Source organism: Papio anubis, chromosome 3, assembly GCF_008728515.1.
Source record: "Papio anubis isolate 15944 chromosome 3, Panubis1.0, whole genome shotgun sequence".
Taxonomy (NCBI): Eukaryota; Metazoa; Chordata; class Mammalia; order Primates; family Cercopithecidae; genus Papio; species Papio anubis.
The window spans coordinates 42,377,214-42,400,384 of NC_044978.1; the positions used below are offsets into that span (position 1 = coordinate 42,377,214).

The window sequence follows — 23,171 nt, forward strand, 5'->3', positions numbered from 1 at the left end:
GAAAACGGTGAAATAATACCTTCTAAATTCAGAGGGAAATGATTGTTAATTTAGAATGTGCAACCCTACCAAAAGATCGTAGGCAAAATAAGGATATTGTCAGACATGAAAGAACTTCAAAATTTTATCTCATATGTTCTTTCCTAAGATGTTACTTGGGGATGTGTTTAGTAAAACAAGAAGAATTCAGAATAATTTTACTGTAGAAATTGATGATCGAGATATCAAAACCACTTTGAGAACAATTATGGGGAGTAGTTAAGATGGTTTGGCTTGCACTTGCTTCTTTAGGGAGCTGACCTAATCTAAAATCATTTCTCCAGAGAAAGATTGGAAGAGGAAACTTTAGAGGTTGTTATGTCAGTAATAACATTCAAATTATCAATTGCATCACCTGACCTTCTCCCTAGAATTCTAGGTGGGGAAGATTGAGGAAGCAATGAGAAGAATTACATAAGGAAGAATCTGTTTGAAAAACCACTCTATTCTGTCATTCATTCAGTTAATTCAAAAAATAGTTTTGAGCACATACTGTATACTAATCCTTGTACTATTCCAGGGAATTCAGAAAACAATAAGACAAAGTCTGTGCTTTCAAGGTACTCAAAATCTTTCAGGCAAGTTTGGTTCCCATAAGCCAAACACCATGCAAAGTTATACTGATAAAATAAAGGTAGGTCTAAGAGAAAGGAGGCGAGAGGAGGAGAAATTAATTCTGTGAAAGGTAGGGGTATTCTGGAATCCTCAAAGCTTTCAGAAAGGCCTGAGTCTCTAGATAAAGTTGCACCTGAATCTGGCATCCTTTGTTTGCCATCAGTTTCCTTTTATGCTTAAGCCCATTTGAGTTTCCTGTCACTTGCGAACAAAGTTCTCTAACTGAAGGAATTCTATGCTAAACAGAAGGAGAAAGAGAATTAGTCAAAGAACTTATAGTGAAAAAACAGCAAGTAGGAGAAATAAGTCCAAAGAAGCAGGAAGGAACTACCTAGAAAGCCAACTAAGACAGCCTCCTGTGAGAAAGGAAGGTGAATGGAATTCACAAACCTCTAAGTCAGAAAAAGCAGCAAGGACTGGAAAAGAATTCACACAGGTCACAGTGGAGTGTGTTAAGGTGATGCTGAAATTGGAAAATAAACTCATGAGAATAGAATGAGAGTCTTACTGGTGTGGGGGATGGGTGGAGCCCAGTTACAGATTGTCACAGTCATCATTGAATGTATAATGTAAACTTACTTGGAAATAATTTAGTAACTTGTGACAGCAAATCAGATGTTAGAATGAAAGTGTGGTTATGGTAGATATGCTTGTACTCCAGATAGAATCGATTTATGGTTAGTAGAATGATTCGTGTGAGCAATATTGCTGACTCATTCTCCTACAATCCGTGACAGGAGACAAGGAACAAAAGCCTAACTTTCCAGCACTTCTGTATTTTAGAAGTAACAAGTGGCAAGCCTCACTTTCTTGCCCCATATATATGAGGGAATGAGCAAGAAGGCTCACTTCCTTGCACTCATTCTGAGAGGAGAGATGGCATGATGGGCCAAGATTAACAGGATGATATTTATTTAGTGTAAATACAAAACCCTGAGTTTCAGGTAAAAATGCAAAACGAATAAGGACAGATGCAGGGAGATTCTTTTAAAGAGACCTTGAGTATTTAGCGAACCACAATTCAAAATTGAATTGTCTGTGGGGCCAGGACAGGAGGCATTTGTGGTGGGTTCTGACTGCAAGAGAGGCTGAGGAAGAGGAGAATGAATGACTTAGCTAGATGGATAAATTGGCTTCAGGTCACGGGGTCATGGATGCCTGGCTCAGCGTTTTCCTATCAATCCTGTGGACAAAAGGGCAATGAAGAAAAACATTGAGAATGCAAGGCCACGAAAGAAATGAAAGTGGCAAATTCGAGCCCCTTGGGTTATGTGAAAATGCCTAAAAGCGAGCTAACTTCTGAAAGCAACCCTGCTTGAAAAGCCTCCGCTGTCTGGGGGCCCCGCCCGGCCATCAGTAAGCTCCGCCTCTCGCCAGACTCCGCCCCCAAGCCCGAAGAGTCTGGGAGCTGCCCCAATCCCAAGGCCCGGTTTAGCCTAACCCCACCCCCGGTCGTCCCGCCTTGCCTCTCTTGTTTCCCTGGAGATGCTTTCGGCGTCCCCTCTCTCCGCGCCGGCGCAGCCAGGCCTCAGAATCACTTACAGAGGAGGGGGCGGCGCCGACGCCCAGCACCTGCCGCCGGTGGGGGACTCACTTCAGTGGAAGGGAAAACTGGAGTTGTTTCCCTGGGCGAGTGCACCGAGGTTCGTGACGGCAGGGGCGAAGCTGGGACAGGACCTCCTCAGTTCCTTGGAGAGGCGGCCTGTTCTTCAGGCAGCCCCTTCCCTGACCCCCTACAGCCCTTCCTCCATCAGTCTTTCTCAAGCTTCCTGAGTCCAGGCCCTCGCCACATACCTCAAGAAACTAATTGAAAGAGAAGTAGGGAAAGGCGCCAGTTCCTCTTGTTCCCCAGTTCACCTGACCCTCTGAGGGAAGTGAACAACTATGCATAGGATAAGTCCTTTAGTCCTGTTGAGAACTAGGTGGGAACAGAAAGGGAACTGAGATGCTCTCGGTTTTTGGCAAAGATAACTCTATCTTGTAAATTTGAGAGAGCAAATGGTAATCCCTAATGTCACATTTGTATTGAAATACATCAATACATATACATATTTCAGATGTTTTGGCATTTCACTGATTTAGTGATTAGTTTCTCCTATAGGATCTATACTTGGGGGTTTTCTTTAAAAGTTCATCTAAACTTAGATGGTAGGAACTTAGTATTTGTTATAAGAGTGAATCTTATTCCATGACTTGGGGCGGGGAGAGGAGTTACATTACTGACTGATTTTAAACTTCTTTTCTTCTTTGCTATTATTCTTTGCTTCCTGATTTTCAGGCTGAAGTCTATAAGCCTGGAGAGACCATCAGCAGTAATCTGCAAATGTAAGTCAAGTGAAATATGGATTGCCTTCAGACTCTTTTCCTGCTTGATTTTGTGATTTAGCCATCAATGTCAGTTGGTAGGAAATGTGTTTTCTATTTATTTTACATAACAACCTATCTAATTACTCATGAGAGAGTGCCAGAAGTATCAAAAAATTATGATACCAGGAATAAACATTATTAGTGACTCTTCATAAATTTATTTATTTTTTACTTAGGGAGCATAGTGATGTTTCTTCTGTAGTTTTTGTTAAACTTTCGTAGTAAAAGAGCTTGTGATAATAGGAAAAGTTTTAATTCTTATGAATGATTTTTAGTAAAATCATATTTGTTTTGAACTTGTGATGATGTACAATAAACTCGCTTACTGTGCTTTACTGGCTTTATTTCTCTCATCTCAGTTTTTACTCCAAAGTGACTGAACCCTGGAGACACTGGTCAGCCTCAGACATAGTCATTCTCCAAGTAGCCTCTGTGTACACAGTAGTAGGCCTCCCTCCTTTGTGTTTCCTGATAAAGGCATCTCTGGGGATAGAGGGAAGGAGGGTTACTCTTTGAAGAATTTTACTTGGGGGCCAAAAATTTAAACTCACACCATGGGACACATTCAGCCTGACCTAGCACTCTCAAACCTTTCATCCTGTATTTCTCCATTCTCATTTGTCTTTGCATGTGGGGGCCAAACTTAGAGATTGTAACTGTGATACAAGAGCCAACCAGTAGATCAAAGGGTGCACCAAATCTCTTCTGAATACCAACAGTGGAATGGCTTCAGGCGGCCTTTTGATCTTTGTCTCAGCACCCGATGGTGCCACACTGCAGCACTGCCCACTTGCTGGCACTGGGGAGGTGCCTCTGGGTCCTCCTAAGAAGCTGATTGAGCCTGAGCTCCTGGGGCTAAGCTCATTCTGGTGCCAGCCAAAGAGGTATCTTTCATTCTTCTTCTTTCTTACTCACCTGAACCTGAGCAATTTCCTTTCCTGCAGTCACACCTATCTTGTGTGTTTTCCCCTGAGATGTTGATCTAGGAGAACCCTAAGGAGGTGCCATAACTGATGGCGATGTGCTCCATTTATGCTACAGGCCTGGGTCAGTCACCTCATAGCACTAGTCCCATTCTTCATTATTGAGTCTAGGCTGGAGCTCACATGGAAACTGAGAATGCTGTCTGACCAACACCAGGAAAATGATGCAACTCATATTAACAAAGACCAAAAGGCTTTCTTTACAGGTATTTAATTTAATGTAAGTACCGCAAACCCTGCTTGAACTTATAAGGCATAAAAGATGGCAATTACTTAGATAAGAAAGTAATTTGTTACAGGACCCCTTTAAATATTTGGTGCATTCAAAATATTAACTGTGTCATAAAATTCAGATCACACATTATCTGTTTTGTAAAACAAAATACCTTATGTGGCCATGTATTGATTCTGAGAAACAAAATTCCCTTTCCCGATAGGCATTGGCAAGGCAGGATGTGGGGTTCAGAAACAAGGAGAAAGCCTGTTCAACTTCCACCCTCACTCTAAGCTTAAACTTTCCAACATAGTTTGATTGAGCGATATTTTTTCCAACATGCTTTTTTTTTTCCACTTTATCATTCAGCTCTGATAACTTTTTTCCACTTTATCATTCAGCTCTGACCACCCCCCATTCAGAGTTTGTGCCTTGAGGCTTGCCAGCAGGGCTTGCAGTACTTACATTAAACTAAATTTAAGAGTAAAGGTGCTCCTGCTGCTAATGTTCTCAGATCAGAGGAGAGCAAAATGAAGGAACTGGCAGCTGAAACTTTAATGGTAGGAAACGTTGACTCAGAGTTTGGGAAAAAAAAAAAAAAGCGCAGTTGATCTGTATGACAAAGAAGACATACCCCTCTCCATGTATGTCATTTGCATTTGGTTTCTATTCGATCTCAAGTAAACATCAAAAAGGATAAATTTTATATAACATGCTGGTATGCCAACTTTGGTGAGGAGTTATACTCACCTGGATGAGCTATGTTGACTGGATCAGCACCTCTGGGGGCTGCTCTCTTTTATCTGTCTACAAATAGCTGGATATTCTTAGTATTCAAGGAAATTGCAAGCACTGTTCCTCATTTTGAACCTCCTTAGCGAACTCTTCAAAGATGCCTGCAATTATGAAGAGATTGCCCTGGCCCCAGTGCCCACTGCATAATGCTTTGGCAAGTCAAGTGGGGCTTTTAGAAAAGAGTCTAAAATTTATAGATGATGGAATGCCCCCAAATAAGGCAAACTTAGTTGTTTTCCTCTCTCCCTTTTGAAATTTACTAGGGCTACACTGGTCTGGGTTAAGAACTTAGATCATTCAGATGTTCACTGTAACATTGGAAGACTCTGAACTCTGTGGAACAGTCTTCATAGCTCCTCTGAAGTAAGCTCTTGGGAGGCCCGTTTGGGGAGCTTTGGTGTCCCTTCAAACCTCACATGAGTCATAACTTCTTACCATATGCTCTGTATGATGTCGCCATTTAGTAAGTTCTTGTTATTCCAGTAACTCAACTATTTAATGTAACATCTAATCAGAAAAATAGATTTTTAAAATTAAAAAAAATTGTCATTATGTTATGAAGTTATGAAGGGTAATATAGTACGTTTCTAATGTTTAGTCTGTAGGAGAGGACTAACATTTGCTATTTAGATTATACACTTTAAATCTACAACTGCATAAAAATAAGTGGGCATTTTGTTTCATAGATCGTATCACACCTTGATAAGCTGGTAGTACTGGGATTCTATTATATTTAAAATAAACCACTGATCTCCATTAGAATTCTCTTTAATTACGTAAAAAATGATTTTTAGGCCAGGGTAATAATCTTTTTCAGTAACACGAAGCTGTCTGTTTACACTGAATTTCAGAAGATTTTCTCTCGTCTTAGTGCTTCTCCACCCCCACCTCCACCATGGCTTTGTAGCACTAGAGGAATATTGGGTCTCAGCCATCAACAGGTGGTTCTATTTCAGGTTTGACTACATCTCTCCTTCTCTACTCCTACCTAAGACACCACCCTCTCTCCCCTGTATTTCACAGGAGATTTTGAGCTGGCCTCTCTGCTGTCTACCCTTTCCCCTACTACAGTCTAACCTGAAAGAAAAAGTCAGAGTGATCCTTTCAGGATGAAAGTCAGATCGTGTCAATTCTATGCCCTGTATCCTCCAGTGGATTCTTACCTCAATGAGAATAAAAGCCAGTTTTTACAGTAACCCTCAAGACATTGCACTGTTAGGACACCCAACAAAATTCTCTGTAATGTCTTTGAGCTTGTCTCCTGTTTTTATTCATCCCTTTGCCATTGGTGAGCATTTGGGTAGTTTCTAGTTCCCTGCTTTGTTTTCCAGTAGAGAATCTTATCAACATCTGAGGTTCTATGTATTTTGCTTATTTGTGTATTGTCTTTCTCCATATTTACCCCCATACTGCAAAGTCTGCGAGATCAGAGACTTTTGTCTTTTTCTTCACTGCTGTATCTTTGGCACCTGAAACAGTGTCTGGCACCAAAAAGGAGCTCACTAAATATCTGCTGAATATATTCAAGGCCCAGATTTTATTGTGATTTTCCCTGGGTCACACAAGTAGTAATGCTGAAGATAAGCTGTTTAAAACCTAAAACAAGTCTTTCAGTTGCTTGGTGAAGCTAAGAGTACAGGTCAAACCTGGTAGACATAGAGGGGGTGGGATCAGGAGCCCCTGGCCTTTTGGATGCCTCTCTATTTAACAGAAGCATGGGTTCTTTTGCATCTGAGAGCCCTTGCACCATGTAACAGTTTTTCTATTCTAAGTTCACAGACATCATGTCCACATGTCCCTTTGGAGTAAGATTTAGATAACTTGATTTTATAGACTTGCCTTGCTAATTGCTCACCACTGTGGCACAGTGCATTTTCCAAAAAGGGCTGCAACAGTATCTCCCATGCCATATTCTTTTCTTACAATGAAACTTTGACACTCCCCTATCAATAGGTGGTTCTGTGTTCATTTGCCTTGAATCTGGGTGAACTTGTTGTTATAGCAGAAGTGGATGCTATGTGACTTCCAAGGGTAGACCCTAAAAGGGGATAAAGCTTCTGCCTGGCTATTCTCTAAAATACTTGCCTTTGGAGCCTGGAGCTGCTACATAAGAAGTCTTAGGTTGCCATGATGTGAAGAAGCCTATGCCACATGAGGAGACCACATGTATGAGTTCTAGCAGATAGCCCCAGTTGAGTCCCAGCTAAGAGTTAGCATCAACCACTAGAAAAGTGAGTGAAGACACTTCAAGGTGATTCCTGTCCCCTATCATTGGGTTACTACAGCTTCTGAGTTTTCTCTGCAGAGGCGCCTGTCATCATGGAGGAGAAAAAATCCATGCCTATCATACCCTGTCCTTATTCCTGACCCATGTAAAGTGTGAGATAAAGTTGTTTTAAACAACTTTTTAAAAACAGTACATTTTGAAGTGATTCATTATATTGTTATGGCTGTGTGCTTTCTCAGGGCAGCTGTCTCCTTGTTGAGAATTGTTCTTATCATCTATCACATCTAAGGGAAAGCCTTTATTTGCAAGCGATAAGGCTTTTAGAAAACAGCAAGTATGAGCAATTTTCAATTATTGATAATAACAGGAAAGCAACACATAAACATTGGAAATCCGTAGCTAGCCTAAAAATCTTTATTCTTTAATTGCAATCATGTCCCTTACAAAACTCTTACCAAATATGCCAACTGAACCATCAATGCTTTTATCATATTTTCTTCTTATCTACTTTGTGGTGAAGATACAGACAAATAATAAATTGGCCAAAAAGCAGACAATGGAGGAAAATAATGAGAGAAGCAACCTACAGAATCCACTCACTGAGCATCATTCCTGAATAACACAGCTATAGCACTACATGTAGACATTCTCAACTAAGATGACAGACTGTGAATCTCTAATAATGTCTTAAAGGATCCTTCGAAAGATTTATTCTTTAAAATACAATTTCTACTTATTTCTTTTTGTAGTCCGAAATGACCACCCTGCCCCCACTGCCCATGACACGCCCGAAGCTTACAGCCTTAGCCAGACAGAAGCTGCCTTGCTCCTCCAGAAAAATTCCAAGGTACATGCCCCTGGTTTTTACTTATTTTCCTACAGAATGAATTTTCTGTAGTAAGAAATGTCAATAATGTATCTCAGAAAATAAAATCATTTCAAGAGAAGAGAAACATACCTTGTTATATTGAGAATATTGAAATCTGTTGTTTCAAAAGGATTTATGAACCACATTCAAATACTGCAAATTATTTATTAATCTAGTTGTTATTTCATCATTTTATTTCCTATTGCAATTATATCATGGTTCCCATAGAGTTTTGGAGATAAGTTTCCTGTTTTAAATGTGTGTGGAGAACAGAAAGCAGAAGCTTTGGGAATGAAAGGTGTAAAACTTTTTTCTTTTTAAGGCAGAGTCTTACTCTGTCACCTAGGCTGGAGTGCAGTGGTGTGATCTCAGCTCACTGCAACCTCTGCCTCCTGGGTTCAAGCGATTATCGTACCTCAACCTCCTGAGTAGCTGGGACCACAGGCATGCATCACTATGCCCAGCTAATTTTTTGTATTTTTAGTAGAGACAGGTTTTGCCATGTTGGCCAGGCTGGTCTGGAACTCCTGGCCTCAAATGATTCACCCACCTTGGCCTCCCAAAATGCTGGGATTGTAGGGATGAGCCACCATGCCCGGACTGAAAGGTGTAATGCTTTTAATCTATAAGGTCCCAAGGGCTGACTTATGTTTAGGAAGAAGGAGGGTAGAGCCTTACTTGTAGGGTAGATTGGAGGGCATGAATCAGCTCCTGAAATGATGCTGGGACCTGAAAATGCATCATCAAACTGCTGCTGCCCAAGAGTGACTGCTGAGCTACTCAAAGTGTCACTGAGGAAATGCAGGACAGAGAAACTGATACATTTTGTCATAATTATGAATATTAACTGATTGTGCTATTTTGAAATTGCCATTTATAATTCTATTGACTTTTTGTAATACACATATTATTTACCAATATAAATAGTTTGCATACATAGGTTTATTTTCTTTATATGCCTACTTTTCCATTCCTGCAAGGTATAATGATCAAAGTATTAGGAGTCTTCTTTGTTCTCATGCCTCATTTTTAGTATTTCTTCTAGGAAAAACCAAAGCCCCCAGACCAAAATAAATACATTCAGCTAAACTAACATAAAAATTCTTTTAAAATAGCAAATCAAAATTTTCTTTTCCTATAGCAGATAAATCTTTCAATGAATGTATAATTCATGTGTGTATACTATAATATATATACATATTTTTTGTTTTACTTTTGAATAATGTAAAATATTTATGAAGTCTGAAAAAGCTTATTCTTTCTGTCTTTTTAAAGGATTTAATTTATCTTTTGTTTTCAAGGTGAGCAAAAGCATAGCCAAATCTCATATCCGTAGGATAGGATGAGTTTTAAAGAAAACTTTTTCTTGTATTCATTTCATTGAAGAAAAAGATTTTTATCATACCCCCTAAAGGCAAAGTTTGTATCAACATTCTTTAATAGCTTCTGAATAAAACACTGATATTGGTTTAGTTCCATATCATCATAGTTATGAGAAGTTGATAGCATGCTGATTTTTAAAGGTGCAAATGGGTGTGAAGAATGAATGCACTACAAGTATAATATATTTTCAATAAGGGCTTCTTAAAATCATATCACACCTTGAACCTTTAGTAATTTGAGTTTTATGTGTGATTTAAAAAACTATTCAAAGAGCATTTCAGGACAAAATTGAGTAATGTTTGGAACAAATTCATGTTATATATTTGAATCAAACAGGTGTTCTGGGCTCTGGATTCTGTGCCAAACAGTATATAACTTCAGCAGTTGGAAAGTTACACCACGAAAAAATGTGAGCAAAATAGAAGATCTTATAAGCTTTGAGGAGAAGACTCTTAAGTAGAAAGTGAATTATTTCAAGGTGTTGGTGTTTTATTTGTTTACATACTGGGTTTAATATTCTTCCTTATCATTTTCCATTCAGGAAAGATAAAATTTTGAAATGATCAGCCAATGACCTAACTCTATAGCTATTGCATTTATATATATGGTATTATACCCTGAACATTTCTATTCTCCTAGTGGCATTTTACATGTTTGGTAGCTTTTCAACTTGATAAGGTGGTGCTTTATTATTTCTTTCTGTTTCATTTAGGTCTCAATTGATCAAAGAAAAAGATGACATAGATCATTATCTAGAGGTGAATTTCAAAGGATTGTCAAAAGAGGAGGTTGCTGCGTAAGTACAACCTTTAGAGGTACTTTAATATAAAGTTTGTTTCTTTTGTCTTGATTCTTTATTGAAATTTCAATTTTCCTGTGTAATATACTTTTTCATTGGAACATGGCATTTAAAAATTAAAGCTCATATTAAATAGTGATAAGTCATGTCTATTGATCTCACACATATCAAAGTCTTTAATTTTATGGCTCTCAAAATTCCCATATTTACCAAGATATTATACTATCACATTTGCAATATTTAGTTAAGTCTGTGCTATTAATTGCTTGTTAACCTTCGTTTTAAGATGTGTTGTCTCCGTGGGAAAGAAAAAAGCTTTAAGAAAAAGATTTATATATCTTTTCTCCTGGTGATTAAAGAAAAAGAAACACCTTACTAATGTACTAATATGTCTCCTTTTCCACCCAAGTGCTCACAAAGAGAGCAAATGGATCATAGTTTATTGGTTAATTTTTAAATAATTCTAAATTGTCTAGATTTATTTTTTTTAGATGAACAATGCAAACTTTGACATTTTATCACCAGTTGGAGTCTAATTTATAGGATGAATAAAAGCAGTACAAAAATCAATGTAAGTTAGTGAGAAATGAATAGAAACCTAGAATAATAGCTAAACAGGTTTAATATTTCTTACCTATACTTAGTGGCTCTGTTATCAGATCTTTTCATGTAAGTATTGAAAAATGGAAATCTTATAAATCTACACTTATCTTATGGAATTCATTAATTGTTTCAATTAAAATATTTTATGCAACAAATGTTCTTAAAAGATTCTCTCTATTAATATTGTCTCATGCTATGGGATTCTACTGAAAGAGTGTTGCTAATGATATTTTGGTGTGGGTTTCATATATTCTGAAGTTCTACGTCTCTTGGTGTTTTCCATTTTATCAGATATTATCTTTGTCAATTTGCATATAACATGGAAAAAAGTCATTTATTCTGTCAATGACTACTTTATAGAATGACAAAATTTTACAGTAGTTGTAATCACTCACTTCTGCAGAGCTCTATAGACTACCATGTATATGGTATGTGGGATTTTTGGTTAAATGCTATTCTGATGATTCTTTAACTTTCCGTGATAACCTGTTACATAAAAGGTCAATATTGTATGACAGTACAACTACTTCTTAAAAGAAAAATATATGTATGCCATATTTGGATTCTGATTTAAATATTATATCCAAATAGTTTTAATTGCCTTAAGAATTGGATTTAAATTAAAAGCTAAACATGCTACACGTAATTTCAACAAACTAGAAGTCCATATACTAAAAGTCTACTGACATTTAAGCTTTCAGTGCAGGCTGAAGAAAAATTTTATCTAAGACAATGCAAAATAGGCTATAGTGATGAGTATTCTCTTAATATTATTTTTCCACTAAAGGTACTGCCAAATTGATTTCAAACTCATCATTTGCAACAGTAACACTGGATAATTCTCAGTTCTTACTACAGTATTCTCCTTAAAGTTTCCTTCACTTCAGTGCTTTCTTAGACCAAAGATCTTTCTGTAAGATAGTGGATGCAAATCATTAGTATGGAGATAGCTTGTACACAGGTCATTATTGTGCTTTTGATTGATATACATTCCAGACCTTGCCCTAGACAGACTAATTGAATAGCATAAAAAGGAGAAAATTGATGAATGATTTCAGCATCTCCCAGCAATGCCCAGCAGGTGCCGTGAAGAATTACGTGTAGTCTGTTAGCCAAGGAATTACTGCATAAAACTCTTTATAGCCATTCAACCCTTAAAAGATAACTTGATCAACAAACATTTATTAAGTACTCACTTTATATCTAATACTAGGTTTTTCGCAGTGGGAGAGACAATGATATTTTATTGTAAAATACTTGGCCGCATCCTGGAACCTTAACATCTACTTGAGACAATAAGACCTATGAGCAGGAGACAAATATGAAATGATTAAGTGCCAACTGCACTGTGAGGTGCAGCCTAGAGGTCAAGAAACAATCAGAGAAGACTAAGACAATAGGATAGAACTTCTCAAGGAAGATAGATTTTGAGTTTGGCTCCCTGTCTGGTAGCATTATAAAATTATCTAACTAGAAAGTCATAGATCTTCAGTATATGAAAATGTAATGGGTAGAAATGGAAGAATCAAATCAGGCAAAAACAATGTCTAAGATATATCCTCAAATCCCTCTCTCTACTGCCTTATTCATGTCTTTAAGATGGTGATCAATATATTTGTGTATACTCATTAATACAAATGATGTACACTGGCTTTGATACCCATAGTACACATATGCTCTGTGTCTAGTTTCAAAATAACCCCTCATCATGTACCTCAAAATATACCAACCTACTTATGTATAAACTCACACGCTCTGACTTTCTTCCCAATGCGATGGGTGGAGAGTTCCTACTGTCATCTAAGTATGGTCCCTCTGCTGTGCTTCCTCTTATCCCCTCTTACCTGCTCCCAAGACTTCCTCCTGCAGTTAAATTAGTTTTTCTCCTACACCATCAATTTCTCCATTTTCATTGGATCAGTCTCACTGGTATTCATTTCTACTCAAACATTTTTCTTGACATTATCCCCTTCCAGGTTCTACCCCATTTTTCTCTACCCAAGACAGCAAACAAAAGTGCTGTCTTAATATTTTCACGTTTCATTTTTGCCTCAGTTGACTCTAAATAGGTTTCCAGCCCCCATACTTACTGAAATGCCTCTTTAAGGTCACCCATGACCTCTAGTTTTATCACATCTAATAGTTATGTTTCTGTTCCCAGCTTTGTTGATGTCTTCACAGCATTTGACCGAGTTGAACGCTCTCATCTTCTTGAACATTGTGTGCTTGTGACTTTCGGGATGCCATTTTCTATGGTTTTCCTCCATACTGGAACACTTCAGTCTTCTTTGCAGGCTGGTTTTCTCTTTCCAAACTCTCAGTGGTGAGGTGTCCAAAGGCTGGGTCCTAGGTGCACTTCAGTCATACTGTCAACCTGGACCCAGTCTTACAGCTTTAAACATTAGCAATAACCCAATGGCTACTTAATTTATAAATCCAGCACTGACCTCTCTACCAAGCTGAAAGTTTTTAGATCTAATTGCCTCCTTGATGTGTCTACTTGGATATATCACAGACATTCCAAGGTTAATATAACCCAAAACTGGACTCTTGCTTCACCCCTACTCCTCTCCTATCCGCAATATTCTTCCCACAGCCTTTCCTCAATTCAGCAAATATCATCAAGGCAGCCTTGAGTTTTACCTTGCTTACTGCTACTCCCCTCTAATCCATCAGTATGCCCAATCAGATACAACTCCAAAATATATCCCATGTTCATCTCCTGGTCTTCACTGCAGAGCTGCCATCATGTCTGCTAAGATCACTTAAATGGTCATATAACTGCTCTACCCACACCCACTCTCACTCCACCACACTCCTCCTGCTAGAGTGGTCTCTTGAAAACATTAGATCATGACATTCCCCTGCTTAAAATCTGCCAATAGCTTCCCATTCTTCACCTGGCCTGAAGCTGTGCATGGTCTGGACTTTACTGAGCTCTCTGACCTTCTCTCTCTTTCTCCCCACCAGTCTCTACTCCCGAAGTGGCCTTATTGCTGACACTTCTTATGCAGGTGTCAACTTGAATGTGACCTCCACAGTGAGCCGTTCCTTGACCTCCTAATAAAATGTAAATGATTAAGGAAGCAGGGTAAGCTAACATATAGTTGTCACTGGAATGGCCAAACCCAAGTGATGGGGGTGTATTTTACTTTGGAATGGATAGAATTGTTCAAAGGCAAAGGGCTTCTGGGTTTTGTATCATCTACCTTCACAGAATAAATTTCAGTATGCTTCATTACTTTCTAAGTGACTAGATTATTGTTGTGCCTTATAGGTTCATTTAAAACAATCAAATCCATTGTATTCACATTCCATATTTGATAATGATGATTTGACTTTAAACTACAAAGTCAAATTTGACTTAGCAGTGAACTTCAAATGGTTCACTACTACTATCTAACTGATCTTTAGCAAGTACAGACAGTCATGCCAGAAGAGTTTCTGTGCGTCGGGTTTTTAATTCTGTGTAATATTATCAGAATGCATTATTGTTTTCAAAAAGAACTTAAAATATCACCTATTATCATATCATAATTACTTTGAGTAGCTAAGTAATAAAAGAGTCATTTATAGATTCAAATAAACATTTCTAGAGGGCACTTTACAGATTTAGCTATGTATATGAGGAAACAAAATCATCTGGGGACAGAGTATGTTAATCTGCTCAATATTATTTTCTGCTTCAGATATCAAGTTCTATTATATGGAAGAATATATTTGGTTCAAAATTGTGTGCATCTCTAAGATATTACTTTCTTTCCAAATATCTTATTTTTAGTATCATCAGTGGGTGTTTATTGAACATCACTTTGTCAGCAAGCTCAGTGGCAGTTAGGACTGTTTGTTACTATATTCAGTGAGTTTCGGCTGTAAAGAAACAAAGAACAATTTACTTTCATATCTTTTAAAGCCTTTTTCTCCTGCCTCATTTTGAATTGTATTATACTTACTCAAAGTAAATTAGTGTTTTGCCAGTCTACGTTTTTTTTTTGCAGACTAGGTTTTTATCTTGAATTTCAAAATTTTCATCCAAAGGTACTTTTATGAACTACAAATATACTTTTTATATGCAAATCTAGCTTCTGGATTTGCACAATGCCTTGGCATTCTGAACATATGGAGCAAGATGAAGCCCATGTATTTAAGATACAATATTTCATAATTCTTTATTGGAAGTTAGATCCTTTCAAGTGTGCTCTTCCTCTGCTTAATTCATTTTTGTTTACTTTTGAAATTTTTTATGAAATCATTTTGGTTTCTCTTAAAACAGTTTGCTGTTTGGTAAAGTAATAAATTAAATTCTCTATGGAGGTTTGCAAATTAACTTCCTGAAGAAACCAGTTGCCAAGCAAATGTTTACATGACTAATCTCCAGATGAGACAGAGATAGGTGGGCAAGAGAAGGAAGAACCCGTTTCTTGCTAGGAAAGAAGATTTTGGTGTTCCAAAATGAAGAGAAAATTTCTTTCTCATGAATATTTTTAAAAAATAAGTGATTACAGAGAATGCAGATGGAAAGAGAGAAGAAATTGTCACTCCTTTTTGAAAAAATTCTGGCATTGTCTTCTAGATTGGATCTCTAGCGTGTGAAACCAGGAATGAAAAGACCGTTTTGCCATGATTTAAAAGAAAAGAAAGAGAAGGAAGGGAAGAAGAAGAAAAAACGGAAAGAAGAAGGGGGAAAAGACTGATATCAATAAAGTTTAAAATTGGGGAATTTTAAAAATGTAGTTGGAAGGAGATTTTTGAAAAACAAAACAAGACAGAATAAAACAACAATGTTCACTAGGTGCAAAAAAATGGTCTCAAATTTTCACCAAAACCAAATATAGAGATAAAAGAAAAGATTTCAAATGTCAACAGAACATAGAAATGCCAATTTTTTACGCATTTATATCTTTGTGTCCCTTAGGAGTTTGCTTTAAAATATTATTTTCACATATGGTGTTTAAGTTTACCAGCTCTAATAGACGTTTTTAAAAAATATCTCTAAGAGGAAACCATGGGAGTCATGACTTGCAGCTCTGGCTATTAGAGGAGCTGATTCCTTCTGCAGTTGAAAACTTGGCTTTGTTATGTAATACCTGTATTGTCTTAAGGAGGTTACCTGCTTTCTCTCATCTCTGCTTTCCACAACTATTTGGAGAGCATAATAACAAGAAATTCTTACAGGAATTAAATGAGATTCTCTATGTGAAACACATGTAGATGACACTCAATTGAGACTATTATTAATTATCATTGCTCATTTTTCTTTGGCTTAAGCATTTATTAATAGTATAAATAGCCTAAATATTTTGCATTAACTTTATGTGTTGATGTATGTAGTGATATTAATTTATCATTTCTCTTTAAATACCTTTTTGTTGTACTAAGTATCATTTTCATCATGTCCTAAAGGCAGAGTTTTAAATAAGATATATTTCAAACTTATAATACTAATCAATGAGAGGACTTTTTATTTTTATAGAGACAGGGACTCACTTTGTTGCCCAGATTGAACTTGAACTCCTGGCTTCACGCAGTCCTCTCACCTCAGCCTCCCAAAGTGCTGGCATGAGAGCTGGGAGCCATCGTGCCCAGCCAGTTTTTAAAGAAAATTTCAAGTTGCAATAAAAACTTTTCAGAAATGTACGGATAAACTCGCAGTTTTAGAAATACACAGAATATAGCTGGAGGATGTGGTTTTTCCTACAATAGCCCATAAACCTGTAAGAGCAAAATGTACTTCTCTATTTAAAAACCATTTGGGAAATTCCTTTTTCAGTGTGATAGGACAAAGTGATAAATAAAAAAAGATAAAAGGAGACAAGCACACAGGTACCACAGAGGATGAATCAGCCAGAACTGTCAGTCAGTGGGATAAACAATGATCCAGCCACATCACTCTCAATGTATGGGGCAAGATGGTTTTATTATGTTGTGTTTTGTCTTTGATAGTGTGTTCTTTCTGTATTAAGAAAACAGGGAAGATTAAAAACTATTTAGACCCTTTTCAAGCCTCCATGATGGCCAAAAAACAATCCTTAAAATTACTGAGGTTACTGCAACTATGGAAAAATCATCTCCCTGGCCTATATCCGTATCCTGTTCTGTTTTCTATGTTGGAAATTGGAGATGTGGTAATAACCAGTGTCACCATCTCACTGTTTTAAGCAAAACCAAGTTATGGATTCACAAAAGCTCTTTTGCTTCACCAGGGTTTCCACAGATATTACCAGACCAGGCACTTTTCTGGGAAGCATAATCAGGTGATGCCCACCTCCAGATTAGAAGGGAACAGCATTATCATTCTCTTTTGTTTTTATTTTTTTCATTCTCTTTTAAAATAAAAGCATTTAAATGTCTAGTTATAAGAAATGAAAATGAGAATATAAGTTTGTAGGAGATACTTTTCCTTGATAGTTTTTATTATTTGGAAGCTTTTAAAACTTCATGTTTGTATTTCAGTGACTCTCTGAGACCATTTAAAATATGATCACCCTTTCTTTGATCTAGGAAGGCAACTTATCAAGATATATATGTGTGTGTGCAAATATATGTAGTGTGTGTGTCTATAAATATATATATTGTATATGTGCATATTATGTGTATATATGTATGTGTATTAACATCTTCAAGCTCTGTGCTTTAACTATTAATCCCAATTTTCTACATATCACTATATAAAAATCTTTCAATATACTTTAAGTGCTTGTCTTCAAGCCAAAGTGTAAGCATGTTAAGTCGAATTAAATACAGGCATACCTTCTTCTATTGCACTTTGCTGTATTGTACATCAGAGATACTGTATAGCCAGAAAACCCAGATAGAGAAGCTTCTTCCTCTTCTTCCCTGCAATCTACACAGTGCAGGCAAAACTTGACAGTTCTTTCATAAAAAGAATATCAGGGACACATCACTAATTCAGATGTCAGATTTACATTAACCAACATCAGTATATGCATGCAAACCTTGACGCAACAAAGAAAAGCTCCAGAAAAATAGCCTACATATTTTACTGTCAGAAGGGCTGTGGAGGCATCCTTAGGCCAAGTCTGTCGACTTAGACATGTATATAAAATTAGATTTTCTTATTTAACTAGCTTGCCTATATTGCTTTTCATGGAAGCATCCTGTTTTTCCTACTTTAGGCAAATTAAATTTGTAAGGAAGAAGCTAAAATACTGAAATACTAGCTGACATGGGGAAGATAAAATAATTGGCCACTATGAAAAGGACAGACTGTCTGGGGACAAGGGCAAGGCATGACTGGGCCCTGCAGCCACCCTTTTCAGTGTATTTACATTGTGTTGAAATTAAATAACAGAATTCCTAACAAAGCATTATTTTGTTGACCTTACTCTATTTCATATGGCAGGGAAATAAGTAATGCATTTTAGAAAAGTTTTAATTGTATGTTTGGCTGTATTAGTTTTTGTTTTAGTCTAGGTTTATATATTGAAAGATTTGTGTTACTGGGAAATTTAGCAATGTTGATTGCCTCTGTCCTTAAATTAATAAAAATTGTTTATTAATTTACTTATTAATTAATTACTATAGTATTTTCCAAACTCTTAGATGATCAATAAGAATCTTTCCAAATCTCTTTTTTGCTTCTTGGGTGTTTTAAAATTCCCTTCACATTGTTCCTAAGGGCTCAGAAGTTATTTGGTCAGAATAATTTCCAAAAAGCCTAAATTTTCTTCTAAGTATGCTAGGAAACCTTTGGCTCATTTTATGCAGGGAAATGATATGCTGTCACTTTAGTTTAAAGGGATCATTCAAGGCTGTTGGGCTCTGCGGATATTTGACTGGGGAGCACCCTGAGCAAAAGATGATGGTGGCTTGACTAGGGTAGATGTAGTGGAAATGATGAGAAATGGTTTAATTTAGAATATATTTAAGTGATAGGGAGATCAGAACTTACCAATGGAGTAAACATGGGGACTAAATAAAGCAATAGATAAAAAATGACTCCTTCTGAACTGACCCCAGCAACTAGTGGGATGTCTTGTTCACTGCTGAATCTCCAGCACCTATAACAGTATCCACATAGTAGGCACTCAAGAAATACTTTTTAATTAAGGCCAGCCTCATCCCAGCCCATGCATACTGTTTCCAGTTTAATTCCTTCTGTTCTTGCCTTGAAATTAATCTTCTTGCAAAAATAATAGTAATGACTAATATTTGTAGAGCACTTTCTATGTTTCAGGAATTATTTTAAGTGCCTCATATGTATTCATTCATTTAATTCACAAAAAGAATTTATTAGTTCAATTTACAGCTAAGAATTGATGCACAGAGATATTAAGTAACTTTCCCAAGGACACACAGATAACAAGTAGAAGAGCTGACTTTGAATCTATGCAGTCTGGGTCTAGCACTCATTCTTGGAGCATTATACCATTCTGCCTCTGAAAATACTCAGGTCTTCATTATTCTATGTTTTCTCTCATCTCTCATTCTTAGTGTATTTCTATTCTCTTGGCCTAGAATGAGTTTTCTCCTAATTGTCTCATGACTCTTACTCATTCTTAAATGACTCAACTGTATTAGATAAACTTGATATAATCTTATAATCTCCAGTACACTTATAGTACTATATTGCCATTGCTAGTATAATTGTTTCCTATACTAGACTACAAGCTTCAAGAGAGCTGGGGCCTTTGCTGTTCTGCTCATATGTGCATCCTTGGTACTCTACTCATACAGTGCTTAGCTCACCTCACAGGAATGAGAACCCATGATCTTTTACCCCTTCATAGACTTGCACATGTGTTCTGCCTGGAAAACCCTCTGCTTTCTCTCATGCTTTGTGTACTGGGCAAGCTTTTATTTATCTTCCAGCCTCAACTTAACTGTTTCCTGCTTTGTGAGGCCTCCTTTGATCCACTTGGTAGAGTGCAGAGCTCCTGTTTGAACTATCTTGCTGGCCATTGACAGTCATGTACAAGTGTTTTATTTCCCCTTTATTAATATTTAACATACTGTAGTATGTTCTATACTATGTATGTATGTACTATGTATGTATGTACTATAGTATGGATAGTATATAGATTGTGACTCATTAGTGGGTAGTGATTGTGACCCATCAGATTGGGGATCGTGGCTAGGATTTAAGAAATGGAAAGAGAGTGTAGACAAATAGGATAGAAAGAAATGCATTGCATAGAAGAAAGCTAAATACTGGGAGGCTGCCATGTGTAATGGAATAGAGCATGAATTTTTAAACCATACTCTCTGGACTCCAGTCCCAGATTTACTCTCATTGACAAAGTATCTAGTTGACTTTGGCGAAGTTACTTAACCTTTCTGTACTTCAGTTACCTAATCTGAAAAAAATAAAGATAATGATAATAGGGCCTGTTTCCTAAAATAATTATAATTAATTGAGTTAATAATTATAAACCGATCGGAACATTTTGCATATTTGTGCTTTTAAACATTGGTTTAATATATTACACACACATTTATACATGTGCTGAATTGCAATGTAAGTGTCTGATTTTGTTTTTCGTTTTTGTTTTTTTTTGAGATGGAGTCTTGCTCTGTTGCCCGGGTTGGAGTGCAGTGGCATAATCTTGGCTCACTGCAATCTCGGCTCACTGCAATCTCCACCTCACGGGTTTAAGCAATTCTCCTGCCTCAGCCTCCTGAGTAGCTGGAATTACAGATGTGCGCCACCACACCCAGCTAATTTTTGTATTTTTTCTTAATGTGAGTTGTCATAAGAAATGAACTCTGCTCTAGACTGGAGTCTTTGAAAGCAGGGATTGTGTTTTCAACTTTTAGGCCTTGGACTTACATAAAATAACACTTCTTTGCTTGTTGACTTTCTTTCCAGAATAGATTAAAGAAACTTAGAGTTCAGACTTTGTAGGCTGGACATAGTGGCTCACATCTGTAATCCCAGCACTTTGGAGGCCGAGGCGGGCGGATCACCTGAGGTCAGGAGTTCGAGACCAGCCTGGCCAACATGGTGAAACCCTGTCTTTACTAAAAATATAAAAATTAGTCAGGCGTGGTGGCACACACCTGTAATCCCAGCTACTCAGGAGGCTGAGGCAGGAGAATTGCTTGAACCTGTGAGGCAGAGGTTGCAGTGAGCTGAGATTGCGCCATTGAACTCCAGCCTGGGTGACAGAGCAAGACTCTGTCTCAAAAACAAAAAAACAAAAAACAAAAACACCAAAACAACAACAACAACAACAACAACAAAAACCTTTGTATTATACAGCTGTCAGATTATAACTAGAAAATAGAAAGCAAATAAATAAAGTATGTAAATACGCTCCCCAGTGGAATTGCTATAGTTACTATGAGGGAACATTAAGTTTCTCTTTCAACTTCTGGGTAGACTGGGCAAAAAGGAAGATGTGAAGAACTACAGAAGTCTCAACACCTGATGAAAAGGCATACATCAGTTCTTTAAGAGACAAGCTTTTTCCTGATACTAAGCTCCAAAAGAAAGTTATCATATAATCTTATGTAAGAAAAATTTGCACACCTAATGCAACAAAATGGTTATTTAGACAGCTTGTCATAAATATTACATCTTTCCATTAAGTTTTCTTTCAAACAAGACAGTAACAGGTAAAATAAATGATTGCTGTGTGCTATTCTCTGTGTTAAGTGGTCTATACAACAACCCTATGAACAATAACCCTTGTTATTACTCCCAGAGACCAAGGCATGGAGAGGTTAAGTAATTTGACCAAGGCAACCTATTGTTATAAAGCAGAAGCAAAGCAGTAGGAAAAAAGATGGTTCAAAGAGAGGAAGGAATGAATAAGCTAGAAAGAAAATGGATGACATACATTTGAAATCAATTTTCAGACTTTTCTGGTATTTCCAGTACTGCCTTGGATCCAGAACCTGCCTTGGGGCTCAGTTCTACCAGAACTCAGTTGTTCTGTAATCATGATTCAGATTTCCATGAAATCATTTTACTTAAGCTTGTCTGAAACAATTGTTTATCCTACAACCAAAGTAGCCAAAGAAATGCATTGCTGATTAAGGGAATTGTTTTCTCAAAAGTTAATTTGGCTTAAGGTTTTTCCACATTAATGTCAAGGTCAAGATAAGTGACTAATCTCATTTCTTTTCTATGTTTGAAATGGCCACACAGAAGTACAAAGGATAATAAATTATTACCATGATAAGAAAGGAGAGAAAACAAATGAGAGATCTCAAAATTTCAGAAATGTTTTCAGAAAGCAGTTGAAATATGACTATAGAAAAAAATGATATTTTATAATGATAAAAGGAGTTGGCTCATCAAGAGGACATAAGCCTAAATGTTTGTGCTTCTGATAACAGAACTTCAAAAAACGTTGAACCAAAACTGATAGAAAGAAGAGGAGAAGTAGAAAAGTCCATAATTTTAGTTGGAGATTTCAACATCACTCTCTCAATAATTGGTAGAAAAACCAGTAGGAATATAGAAACCTTCAACAACGCCTTTAATCACCTTAAGTAATTGACACTTACGGAGTATTCCACCAAACAACAGTAGAACACATTATGTTCAACTGTGCATGGAGGATTTATCATAGTAGATTATAGTCTGGGCCATAAAACAAATTTTAACATGTTTAAATAATTTAAATCCTTTCAACTATGTTCTTTTACAAGAATGAAATTAAGTTAAAAAGGATAGCAGAAAGAGTTTTGGAAAATCTTCCCAAATTGGGAAGCAAGACAACATACTTCTAAATAACCCATTAATCGAAGAAGAAATCACAAGTCAAATTAGAAAATATTTTAACTGAATGAAAAAGAAAACACAGCATATCAAAGTTTGTGGGATACAGCTAAAGCAGTGCTTAAAAGGAAATTTATAGCATTAAAATGCTTGTATTAGAAAAAATGTAAATATCCAAAATTAATTTTCTAAGCTTTCATTTTCAAAAACCAGAAAAAGAAAGCAAATTAAACTCAAAGTTAGTAGAGAAAAAGGAATAGTAAAATGAGAGCAGAAAACAAACAAACAAAAGCAATGAAACTAATGATGGTTTTTTGAAAAACAAATTGATCAACCATTAGTCAAACTGATCAGAGAAAAATAGAAGACACAGTTTACCAATTTGGGAAATGAAAAGGGACACATCATTACAGATTACACAAATATTAAAATGTTATTAGGAGATAAACTTCATGCTGATAAACTCAACGACTTAGATGAAAGGGCTAAATTTCCCAAAAGACACTGCCAAAGTTCTCTTACATAGAAACAAATAACAGAACAGATTTATATTTATTAAAGACATTAAATTTATAGTTTAAAAAATTTC

The 23,171-nt window shown here is 36.7% G+C and overlaps 1 protein-coding gene across 2 annotated transcripts in view; it reads left to right on the forward strand.

The window, feature by feature from the left end:
- The first annotated feature begins 2,123 nt into the window (after positions 1 to 2,123).
- The window catches only part of TTC29 (tetratricopeptide repeat domain 29), a 256,428-nt gene continuing 235,380 nt past the window's right edge, over positions 2,124 to 23,171 (forward strand). The window contains exons 1-5 of one of the 2 annotated variants that reach the window (XM_003899247.5): positions 2,140 to 2,297; positions 2,933 to 2,979; positions 5,277 to 5,376; positions 7,990 to 8,087; positions 10,204 to 10,287. In XM_003899247.5, the coding sequence (XP_003899296.3) occupies positions 7,996 to 8,087; positions 10,204 to 10,287 (176 nt within the window). In that variant the 5' untranslated portion in view covers positions 2,140 to 2,297; positions 2,933 to 2,979; positions 5,277 to 5,376; positions 7,990 to 7,995. Of the gene's footprint in view, positions 2,298 to 2,932; positions 2,980 to 5,276; positions 5,377 to 7,989; positions 8,088 to 10,203; positions 10,288 to 23,171 lie in introns of both variants that reach the window. The other variant, XM_009207668.3, reaches the window with a different exon arrangement.